Source organism: Phaenicophaeus curvirostris, chromosome 12 (assembly GCF_032191515.1).
Source record: "Phaenicophaeus curvirostris isolate KB17595 chromosome 12, BPBGC_Pcur_1.0, whole genome shotgun sequence".
Lineage (NCBI taxonomy): Eukaryota > Metazoa > Chordata > Aves > Cuculiformes > Cuculidae > Phaenicophaeus > Phaenicophaeus curvirostris.
In genome coordinates, this window is record NC_091403.1 from 17,366,316 (window position 1) to 17,378,278 (window position 11,963).

At 38.8% G+C, this 11,963-nt stretch overlaps 1 protein-coding gene across 2 annotated transcripts; it reads left to right on the forward strand.

The window, feature by feature from the left end:
* Positions 1-2,419: 2,419 nt before the first annotated feature.
* On the forward strand, positions 2,420-11,575 carry DNAAF4 (dynein axonemal assembly factor 4). Of its 2 annotated transcripts, none has more exons than XM_069866917.1 (9): positions 2,420-2,547; positions 3,548-3,695; positions 4,105-4,238; positions 5,151-5,391; positions 6,186-6,304; positions 6,971-7,080; positions 7,776-7,929; positions 8,948-9,053; positions 10,424-11,575. In XM_069866917.1, the coding sequence occupies exons 1-9, from the start codon at positions 2,425-2,427 to the stop codon at positions 10,531-10,533; spliced, it is 1,245 nt and encodes a 414-aa protein (XP_069723018.1). In that variant the 5' UTR covers positions 2,420-2,424; the 3' UTR covers positions 10,534-11,575. The 2 variants fall into 2 exon arrangements, with proteins under 2 accessions (XP_069723018.1, XP_069723017.1); XM_069866916.1 differs by having other exon boundaries at positions 6,159-6,304; positions 10,424-11,574.
* Positions 11,576-11,963: the final 388 nt, after the last annotated feature.

Consider the following 11,963-nt stretch of genomic DNA (forward strand, 5'->3'; position numbering starts at 1 on the left):
AGGTTAGAAAAGATCTCTTAGATCATCGAGTCAAATCATTCCTATCTTAGCTAATGTGTGCAAAGTTAAACTCAGATTTTCCTGGGTGTGTTTTAAAAGAAACAAAAGAGGGAAAACTCGACTTTTTCATTCTGGACTTTTTCCATATAGTTCTAAGTAACTGTACAGCGTTGAGGAACTTGAGCATACCCAAATGTTTACCCAAATCTATTTGGCTTGCCTTTCAGCCCTACTCCCCAGCAGCTTTCCATACACTAGACTTTACTTTGGCAGGTACAGCATTCCTGTTTGTGTGTGGAAGGTTGAGCAACACCACACAAATTACCTCCAGAGCTTTTGGCAAGAGAGCAAAACAGACAGAAGCGTGAGGCAACTCCACAGAGCTGCCCTCATTAGTTAGAGGACACGGGGAAAGCTCAGTGTATGGCTAAATCAGCGCTCAGCTTTTAAGTTTTTACCAGAAATTCTCACACTAACAGCAACATGTCTCTTTATGGAAACGTTGTTTGGATAACAGGAGCTGCGTTCCTTCCTTAGGATGCCATGAAAAGCCAGACTCAATAATCAATGCCAATTTGATTATTAAGTAAATTATCTTTTATTGTGAGTTGGGCATGCAGGAGGTCACTCCACCTGATGTGCATGCGACTTCTAGCACGATTCACAAAGGTGATATGCAGTCAAATCATACGTATTCATCGCTTTTCCTGGAACAGGTGTGTCTATTATAATCCGTTCCTGGAACTGATTTAGGTAAGTTTTCTCCCCTTAGCGCACGTGCTCTGCCCTCTGGGGGTCTTGGGCTGCAGGTTTTTGAGGAAGGCTTCCAGTCTTCTTCACAATGAACTCAACTCTGTCTTGCGTGTGCTCTTAGAGTCCCTGGGCACCTCTTCAATGTTGCATCTGGTTCTAGCTGGTTCTTCTTATCATTGCACTAGTCGTTGTTATCTGGCTTCATTAGATACAGTTACATTCTTTCCCATTCTTTCTAATTGCAGCCTTATTAAAATTCATAGAATCATAGAATTGCCAGGTTGGAAAAAATCTCTTGGATCATCTAGTCCAACCATTCCTATCTGCCACTAAACCTTGTCCCTGAGCACCTTATCTACCCGTCTTTTAAACACCTCGAGGGATGGAGATTCAACCACCTCCTTGGGCAGCCTCTGCCAGGGCCTGATGACCCCTTCTGTGAAAAATTTCTTTCTCATCTCCAGTCTGAACCTCCTCTGGTGCAGCTTGAGGCTGTTGCCCCTTGTCCTGTCACTTGGGAGAAGAGCCCAGCTCCCTCCACTCCACAACCTCCTCTCAGGTAGTTGTAGAGAGCAATGAGGTCTCCCCTCAGCTTCCTCTTCTCCAGGATAAACACCCCCAGCTCTCTCAGCTGTTCCTCATAAGGCCTGTTCTCCAGCCCCTTCACCAGCTTTGTTGCTCTTCTCTGGACTCACTCCAGAGCCTCAACATCCTTCTTGTGGTGAGGGGCCCAGAACTGAACACAGAATTCAAGGAGTGTTCTCACCAGTGCCGAGTACAGAGGGAGAATAACCTCCCTGGACCTGCTGGCCACACTGTTTCTGATCCAAGCCCAGATGCCATTGGCCTTCTTGGCCACCTGGGCCACTGCTGGCTCGTGTTCAGTTGCTGTCAGCCAACATCTCCAGGTCCCTCTCCTCCAGGCAGCTTTCCAGCCAGACTTCTCCTAGTCTGTAGCTGCCCAGGGTTGTTGTGCCCCAAGTGCAGGACCTGGCATTTGGCCTTGTTAAACCTCCTGCCATTGGACTCAGCCCAGTGGTCCAGCCTGTTCTGATCCCTTTGGAGCCTCCCTGCCCTTCAGCAGATCCACGCTTCCACCCAGCTTAGCGTCATCTGCAAACTTACTTAGGGTTCATTCGGTCCCCTCATCCAGGTCATTGATAAAAAATTTTTCACAGAAGGGGTCACTGGGCACTGGAACAGGCTGCCCAGAGAGGTGGTTGAGTCACCTTCCCTGCAGGTGTTTAAGGGACAGGTGAATGAGGTGCTGAGGGAGATGGTTTAGTGATTGATGGGAATGGTTGGACTCGATGGTTGGACTTCTCCAACCTGGTGATTCTATGATAAAGACGCTGAACAGGGCAGGACCCAGCACTGAGCCCTGGGGGACGTTCCTCATGTTCCTTATCCAGGTGCAGACTAGCTAAAAGGTATTATTCAAGCTAATCCTATATTTTAGTTCTAAAATCACAAAAACTATACATGATATTCAAACATACAACAGGTCAGTAACTTATAAGACTCTCTCGGGCTCCGGGAGGGGTAGAGCCCAGCCCGGCCGCTCCCGCCAGTAACTTCCAGCGCGGGGGAGGGCGGACCCGGAAACTCCCTTGGGGAGGCGCCGGAAGCTCCGCGCCCCTAGCAACAGCGGCGTCCGTAGCGACGGCGGCCATGCCGGTGTGGCTGCGGGAGTACAGCTGGCGGCAGAGCCCCTCGGCCGTGTACCTCTCGCTGCCCGTGCGCGGCCTGCGGGTCACCCCCGACAGCATCTTCTGCACAGAACAGTACCTAAAGGTGCGGCGGCCGCGCGGTGCCGCGGTTATAATCGGTGATAGCGGTGACTCAGAGCCTCCCTGCGTGTGCTGCGGGCTCTCAGATACCCGAGAGAGGGGACGGCTTCTCCTCTGCGCTCGCTAGGTGCCGCCTGCCATTTCTCTCATCAGTGGCCTGAATTATACACAGCTGCTTGTAGAGTGAATAATAACTCTAAATTTGAGGTCCATGGCTTCTGTTTCAGTACAGAAGAACCGACTTTTTCAGTCTTTTTTATATGGTCTAAAAAAACATATAACTTCCCGAATAGATACTAATAAATTAGAATAATAGATTCATAGAATCGTTCAGGTTGGAAGGGATCTCAAATATCATCCAGTTCCACCCCCTGCCATGGGCACTGGATCAGGGGCTCAAAGCCCCATCCAGCCTGGCCTGGAACACCCCAAGGGATGGGGCAGCCACAGCTCTCTGAGAAACCTGCGCCAGGGCCTCACCACCCTCATTGTGAAGAATTTTCTCCTTATGCCTAGTCTAAATCTGCCCCTCTCCAGTTTATACCCATTGCCCCTTGTCCTATCACTCCATTCCTTTGTAAACACTCCCTCTCCAGCTTTCCTGGAGCCCCTTCAGCTACTGGGAGGTCACTCTAAGGTCTCCTTGGAGCCTTCTCTTCTTCAGGCTGAACAACCCCAACTTTCTCAGCCTGTCCTCATATGGGAGGTGCTCCAGCCCTCAGATCATCTTTGTAGCCTCCTCTGGACCCGTTCCAACAGTTCCAGCTCCTTCTTAATTTGAGGATTCTAGAACTGGACACAATATTCCAGATGAGGTCTCACAAGAGAGGGGTAGAGGGGCAGAATCCCCTCCCTTGCCCTCCTGGGCACGCTTCTTTTGATGCAACCCAACGTTTTCAACAGCGTTTCTTGAAATTTACTATATGCTTGTGCTGAGTATTTTCAATAAGTGAGATTTAATTAAAATTTCTAACTCTTAGTACAAATTATTTATATTGTTATAGGTAAGCATCCCTCCCTTTTTATTTGAAGCCATTTTGTATGCTCCTATTGATGACACAAATAGCACAGCAAAGATTGGAAATGGAAACATTTTCTTCACGTTGTATAAAAAAGAAGCAGCCATGTGGGATTCCCTAACTCTAGAAAATGGTAAGTTCTCAACTATGAAAATTATTCTAATTTGTCTGTACAAAACCTAAACTGTGCCAAAACTTTACAAACTATAATAAGCAATGTGAAACTTATTCTGCTAGGTAGCTGCGAAGTAAAACCTTGTTCAACGTTAAAACCAGAAAGTATGTGAAAACAGACAAAGAACATCTGCAGGCAGTAGCGTGCACAAACCTAACATATGTGTTTTTGTAAAACTTAAGTTTTGTGTATAAGCAGACCTCAGTTTTCACTTTTTTAGAGATGGGCTTGATAGAGACTGCTTTGTGGAATTTGGACCAGATTGTATTTTTCTGGTCAAAGTAGCAAAAAAATGCTGTTTTTATGGTATGTAACAGTGGAATTTCAGGTCTAAATTACTAAAATAGCTTTTATTTGTTCTTTTAAGCTACGAAGGAGAAACTGCAATGCCTAAGAGAGAATGCTGTTCTAAAAGCCCATGAAAGGGCAAAAGAAGAGACGGAAGCAAAAAAAGTTACGAAACAGGAACACAAAAAGTATGCGTTGGAGGCCACGATGAAGGTGAGCTTAGAAGGAACTTTCTCAGACATATACATGTAAACAATTAACAACAAATTTGGGAGCTGCTTGGTTAAATGCGCTGTAAAAAAATTATGAAAAGCACTAATTTTTATTACAGTGGTGGAGAACCTTGTTATTTCTTTGCATGTAAAACATACCTATTACTAGATAAGAAAAAATACATAAGTTGCCATTTCCCATTATAGTTAGTAATACTAATGAAAATTCTTGATGAGGAACTCAGATTTCTGTTAGTTGAAAGGAGACTGTGGTAATGTAGAAAAACTGTAATTTTCTGTGGCCCTTGAGAGTCATTTAGCCCAGTAAAAAATACTGATTTGAAAAAAAAATCTTATTTTTTTATTGTTATATTTTCTATCCAATTAGGTGTTCATTGCCTTTTGTATGTGTGTCTTTGTTGTTCTGCATTTTATACATATTTTAAGATATATTCTTCAAAAATTTTATGTATACGAAAGTCTGGTCGCTTCATTTGTGCTTAAAGGAATTGTTTTAAAGTATACAAGGAAATGTTACGATTGTATATGCAATTTAGACCAGTAGACTCATAGAGAAAAGGAGAAATAAGAAATATTGTGGTAAAATGAAGGCATATATTTTGCATTTCTGTACACTTTCCATCTGCATTGGAATATGGCTAGGATTTTCATTGTTTACAAGTAAAACTTAGTCTGAATGTTTGTGGATCATACCTAAGTTGTAGTAGTAAAATAGTTAAGAGGTACGACTCTAATCTAAAATAATCTCCCAATAAGTTTTAAGCATCTTTCATGTCTCTGCTTGCACGATGATGTTGATGGGATATGAAACTGGGGAAATAATGGTAATTTTTAGTTGGTTATCTTACTTTTATCAGATGTTAGGTATCTGAAAGGTTTGTCATTCAAACAGCTAGAAGAAGCAGAAAGAAAAAGAATTGAAGATCTGAAAGAGAAAGAGCGGCAGAAGGTCACTAAGGAATTGGAATTATGGAAAAAACAGCAACAAGATGCTGAGAAACAAAGGAGGGCACAAAAAGAAGTGGAACTACATCAGCAAGTAGAGCAGTTAAAGGAGAAGAAAAAGGAAAAAATAGACAAAGCTAGGATTCCTAGTGAAGTAACTTCTAAGACCAGACTCAAAACTGCTAGAGGTTGTATTATTGAAGTGTATTTCATCATTCTTTAAAATGTGGATATAAATAATTTTATTCCTATATGTTTCTAATTGATCATTTCTCTTTGTTTCTACCATCCTCGATTAATTCTTCTAGCTTGCAGTTATTTTAGTGTCTTTAGGTTCAGGTAGTTTTTTGAGCTAAAGCATGTGAGTTCTTGGGTCTGGTTTAAGTCTTTGGAAATACAACGGCATTTTTTGTTCTAAACTTTAGAAAAGTAAATCAGAAAGCCTTTCTGACAGGATAATGCAGCCTTTCTGAGGGTGGAGTTCATGTTATCCTGAGTCACCTAACTGCTGGTGTTCATAGAAACAGGCAATCTCCTTTCACTCTCTCTGTCCCATGTGTTGGCCCCACAGAGCCAGTTTAAGGAACTAAAACAACATAAAACATTTCATTTTTGGTTGGTTGGTTTGTTTTGGTGAGGTTAATTTTAGCAGTTATGATTTCCTGACGTGGCAACTGCATAAGTGATGGAGACAGTAGTGTAAGAGGAGGTTAAGTTCACATGTGACAGATCATGTAGCCAGTAAATAGATGGCGTGATACAGCAGGAACAAAACATTTTTTGAACCTTCCCTTCAAAGGAACAAGTCTGAGCCTTTCTCAAGCTATTAGAGGTTTAGTTCTAATATGCAGAATTTCTAAATTAGTTGTACATTGGACTTTGATAACAAAAAAAAAACCCAGAAAAATCGCCTTTGCTTAATTTTTCATTTCCAGTACTCCAATTGTCTTCATAGGTCATGGCTCTCATACTGTGTTTTCAGAAAATTTAAAGGAAGAACAGTTACCAGCTCCTCGATCTGCTGCTACAATTAAAATCAACTTTACCTCACGAGTATTTCCTACAGCTCTACGAGAATCTCGTGTTGCAGAAGAGGAGGAGGTAAGGATTGATTTCTGTTTTAGAATGATGCTTCCAAGTACTGAATTATTTACTGTTTATTCAGTAGGTTGACAAAAATGTTACCTATGCTAAGAAATGTTACCTGTGCAATATCCTTATCTTCTAAGGAAGACAGTCTTATTTAAATTAAGATTTAAAGAAGCACTATTATATAAAAATTTTTATCACTAATTGTGTGGTTGTGCACATAAGTCAATAGCATGTTCTTTTTATGGGAGGTAAGGAGAAAGAGCAGCAATATTAATTGAATTCCTTGAAGTAAAAAAATTTGAAATATCTTTACCTTTATATTTAAGACTTGCATTCTATACTTAGGATTTAATTTCTGCTTTCTTCAAAGGAAGCTCACAGTTACCTCTTTTGAGCTCTTTCAAATGAATACAAAGGGTGATTTTGGAAGTTCAAAAGAAACAAGCAAACAAAAATGTATTAGTGTTGCAATAACCTTGTTTCTCACATAGTAATAAAATATTTGGGGAAACTTGGAAGTTTTTCATATTTAACATTATTAAATATTTCTCTCTGCCCAAAATATGCGGGAGTCTCTGTCCAACTTTTGATGGGAGTGAATGAATAGATGAAAGCAAAATCCAGTTTTGGATTTTAATTTCCCCTCGGAAATACTTGCATGTTTTATGTTTACAGTGGCTACGTAAACAAGCAGAAGCTCGAAGAACAATAAGTGCTGATTTGTCTGAGCTGGAAGATTTGAAAGAAGAGGAGAAGAATCCAGACTGGTTAAAGGACAAAGGAAAGTAAGATTCCATTTGAAGATTTATTTCAAATGAAATACTAGTTATATAGCGTATCTGCTTAGTTTTGATATTTTGTTTTTATCCTAGATAGAGATGGTGAATGGCTGGGTAGTAAAGAATTTACTGACAGTTTATGGGGTTTGAATACGATAAAGTCATGAGATGCAATTGCTGAGGCTCATGATGAGCAAAATCTTTGTGACCACGTAATGCATATTCTTTTATGAGGGCAGCTAGGTCAGTGCAATATTGAACCTAGGTGAAATTCCTTTCATTTGTACCTTTTATTGACAGGTTAAACATTGGTCTAAAAAAAATGTTAGGAATTTGTTAAAAATCTTGGTATGTTTATGTAACTGTGTTATACAGGAAGGTTTGATTAGGCAATCATAGTCGTATTCACAGCTTTCAAAATTAGCCTTGTGTCTGCATAGATTTGCCTACCTCTTACTGTCCTTCAATGCTTTTAAGCAGTGACTAATTTTGTTATGTGTCTTTATGCTGTATCATCAGCATCCAGTTTGACTGAGCTTCAGCTACGTTGTACTCAGAAAAGGCTATAAATGGACATTCCCAAGGAAAAGCTGCTAAACCCGCAAATTTTTGCAAATGAATTGTTAACAATAAGTAGGTATTTACTTTGTGATGGATTGCTTTGTTTAAAGTGCACGTTTCACTTTTTGTTTTGTACTTAGCAAAATGTTTGCAACAGGAGACTATCTTGGAGCTGTAAATGCGTATAACCTCGCAGTGCGGCTAAACAACAAGCTTCCCTTGCTGTATCTGAATCGTGCCGCTTGCCACCTTAAACTGAGAAATCTACATAAAGCTATTGAAGATTCCTCTAAGGTATAAATCTGTAGGTTCTCAGGCTGTCATCTTATATATGATTGTGATTTCTTACTGTGCTGCTTCTGTTTCAAGCCGATCTATAAGTACTTATGAGTGTGATTCAAAATTTTTAAATTCAAAATTGATATAATGAAACCATGGTAAAATACTAAAATTTTATTGTGATTAATGAACTTTAAGAAATATAAAACAAAACAACAGCAAAAAAACTTCGACACGTTTGGGCTGAATGACCATATGTTGACTCAAGACATGTTTCTTTATTGCTACAATATCTTGCCTGTATATATACTTGAAAAAGAAAAAGAGAATTTGGAGCAGAGAAAAATGAAAATATACCTTTGGTATATGTTGTGGTGTTCTTAATTTTGGGAATAAAAAAATGGTGATGGGAATAAAAAAGTGGTGGTAATGAGAATACCCTAAAAAAAATCAACCCAAGAATTTTAAAGAAGGCCTGTAGCATCTCAGTGTTTTAGCAGAAATTATTGGTGCAATGAGAGGGGAATGATCTCAAATGTCACCTAAGTAAATTGGAGAAAGTTGTCCCAGAATTATTATGTTTTGAACTAATAAGCATTTGAAGCTTGGTGTTTTTTTCCCTAGTAACTACTGCCACAGCATATCTGCTTTTCTGGGGCTGCTTTTTGTATTTTTTTTTTGTGGTGTGGTATGTAATATCATGTATGAAAACAGAATACATTATTTGAATATAATAACCATTTAATACAGTACTTAACTCTTATTAGCCATGGCAATGAAACTCTGCTTAGCAAACTGGGGTGACAGACACAAATCTTAATGACTAGATTCACGAGATCAAATCTTAATCACTAGATTCATATATTAAATTTGAATAGTTATTTCCATTTCTATTTGAACGGTTAATTTGTTACTGTATAATAATAGTAATTAGGTGAGAGGCATCTTTAAACAAGAAAGAAACCCCAAACAAACAAAAAACAAATTGTGGAAAATCTACCTCTAAATATTTTGGGTATTTTCATTTGTAAAGGCACTAGAATTGCTGAGACCGCCTGTTCCTGATAATGAGAATGCTCGCGTAAAAGCCTATGTGAGACGTGGAACAGCATTTTGTCAGCTGGAATTATATATTGAAGGTGAGATCTTGATTTTGTGAAAATGTGCTGATGGATTTATAGTGACATGCAAGTAATTCTGCTTAGCTCAATGAAACTGCTCGCACCTTTCTTTTATCATCAGCGATATTAGAGGAGGCCTATACAATTTATGTCTCTCTGTGTTGAACCTTTATGCCGCATTCCTTAATAACTATTCTTTCAATTTCCTGGCTAATTTCAATTCCACTCAAAACATTTTTACAAGTTTTGAGAAAATTGATTTTACTCCTAATTTAAGGACTACGAATTAGTTTCTGCAATGAGGAAAAGGCTTTAGTGAGTTATGTATCCTCTGTTTGGTCTATTGGGTAAGCAGATTTTCTGTGCATAATGGCCAACTATTGGCCATAGCAGCTGGGTGGCAGTATAAGACAATACTAAAGAACGAATGAGTGGTCAGAGATGAGGTATTTGCCTTGGGATGCATTCAAATGTAGGATGCAAACTGCTATGAAACCAGTTTGCACTGGTTTTGCTTTTTCCTGAAGCAATATTTTACTGGTTTTGAGATTATATTTACAGTATTTCCAACTATAGAACAAATTAACTTAAAATAACCTGAAATTTTTCTAAAATCTTTGCTTGTGAAGTTCTTAGTTACACGTCTTTGTAAAATGTATGAAAGTCATATTGACGAGCAAAGTGTTTCATCAAGTATGTAGCATTTGTGTGAAAATACCTGAATTACCAGTGCCTCTACTGAGTGCTCTACAGTATCAGTTTAGTTTTTTAAGGCAAATTTGCAAGTGATAGTTGCTAATAGAAAGTAAAGAACATTCCAAATGTCACTGTTGAAATACTAAGCTTTTCACATTGTTTAGCTTTTTCTACCTATGAATCCCTTTGTCATTCCCTTACAGCTTCATTTGCACTTGAAAACCTTACAAAAAAAGACAACTAAACAAGATTTTATTTTACTTCCTGTACTGGGGGTTTACTTCCTCCCTCCCAAGCGCTAGTATTCAGAGTTCATGTATTTTTTTTCTTGGTATGGTGCACTTTTCATTCTGTCATTCCATTTTTCTCTTCTGCAGAACACTTTTGAACACTCCCCTCATGCATGTGCATGCACATATATGTGTGTGTGTGAATGAAGAGGCTGTTTTCATGTTTCAATACCTGAAAACATTTATGCAGTAGTGTTTCCACTAAAATGTTTTATAAAATAATGTAAACAAATTTTGTTTACTGACAGAAATTATACCTGTTGTCATTCTGATTCCACCTTGCTCAATAGCAAAACTCAAGATGTATACCTTATGCGTGTGACTAGGGTTATTTCCAGTTAGCTGCTGAAGAGGGTGCTCTTGACTTACTGATGGACATTCTTATTAATATATCTGTACTAGGTCTCCAGGATTATGAAGCAGCTCTCAAGATTGATCCTAATAATAAAATTATAGAGGAAGATGCTGAGAAGATCCGACACCTGATTCAAGGAACAACACAAGATTCTTAACACACACACACACACACACACACACACACGGTTTTTGAGAGGAATGCCTTTTCAGGGCATCAGAAGGGATCTTAGTTCTTGTCAGTATGTTGTTAACTAGAGATTTTGCTGTTTCACTTAGAACATCTACGGAACTGGTAAAAGACTGGATACATGAATTACTATTTTTAGAAAGTATAGTAGTATAACAACTCTGATTTAGATATATTTTATATCATTTTGATACAAAGTCATCATTTTTGCTTTGTGTAATATTAAAACATGCTTTTGGTACTGGATTTGAAGTTTCTCATAACTAAATTAAATATTTGTCTGGAAATTTCTACTGAATCTAGACAATGGGTTTTCAAATGCTGCCCTCAGCAGTTCCATTTAGTCAGCACCTGTTAACTTCTTATCTTTCTGGTCTCCATCAAAGCTGAAAGTTGTGTGTTACATAGTTATGGTTGTATGCTTTCCTCTGTACTTGTTGTTCCTAGATTTTGGCACATCTGAAACTAAGACAGGGAATTTAGATACTCTCATTCAGGCATCCAGCTTGGAAAACCCCCACATGAAAGCACACAGTTAGATTTTACATCATGCAGTACTTCCGTTTCGACATTATGTAATGTACATTGAAATTTTCAGGCTATTTCGAAACATTTGGTTGGACTGAACAAAGAACATAATTGGAACAATTATAAACCTGTAGTGTGGTATTGTAGTGTAGTGGTAAATTTATCCTGTGATAAATTGTCCTGTCGATGCATATGACTTAATTCTTCCATCCTACTAGAATTGGTAATCTTACAATGTAGCCGTAAAGCATATTCTAAGTCAAAAACATTGTTACTCCTATGATGATATATTTTTCATGAGCTGGTGTTTTAATTTGTACTCTGTTGATGTAGACCAGTATCTCTGGATTACTGGTGTGATTTAAGATTCTCAAAAAAGGGACCATGCTGGTGAGGTTACAAGTGGTGTAAAATGACATGAAGCATTACACTGTGCTTTGGATACATTACACCTGTTGTTTTGGATAGTGGCAGAGTGTAATGTGGAATTGTATTGTTTATATAGATACCTTAGATCTTAATAAATTCTTACAGTTCCACTTTTGAAATTAGTCCAGTTGTTTGCTTGCAGATTTGATAAACTTTCAGCTTTTCTTTGTTCTCCTTTGCTCACTTCTTTGTCTTTTTCAGTTGCAGTCCAATTTCTTCCCTTTTCTTGCAACTTCATGTGTTTTTCACTGGTAGGTTTGTCTTTGATGATCCCAATCAGCTAAACTGGGATGTGGAGTCAAGTGTGAACTTTCATGAAGTTCACAGAGGTTCAAATCAAGGCTTTGCATTAAACTGATCTCTTATTTTTCACAACATCCATTGTGGAGGTATTTACATGCTCCAGGCAGCACACCCAGCCATCAGACTTCATGAGATATA

Bases quoted from the DNA above. Each gene is read 5' to 3' on its own strand.
- DNAAF4 (XM_069866916.1), top strand. From the start codon at position 2,425: ATGCCGGTGTGGCTGCGGGAGTACAGCTGGCGGCAGAGCCCCTCGGCC. The intron at 4,239-5,150 runs GTGAGCTTAGAA...TCATTCAAACAG, and splicing joins CGTTGGAGGCCACGATGAAG to CTAGAAGAAGCAGAAAGAAA. The intron at 7,081-7,775 runs GTAAGATTCCAT...TTTTGTACTTAG, and splicing joins TGGTTAAAGGACAAAGGAAA to CAAAATGTTTGCAACAGGAG.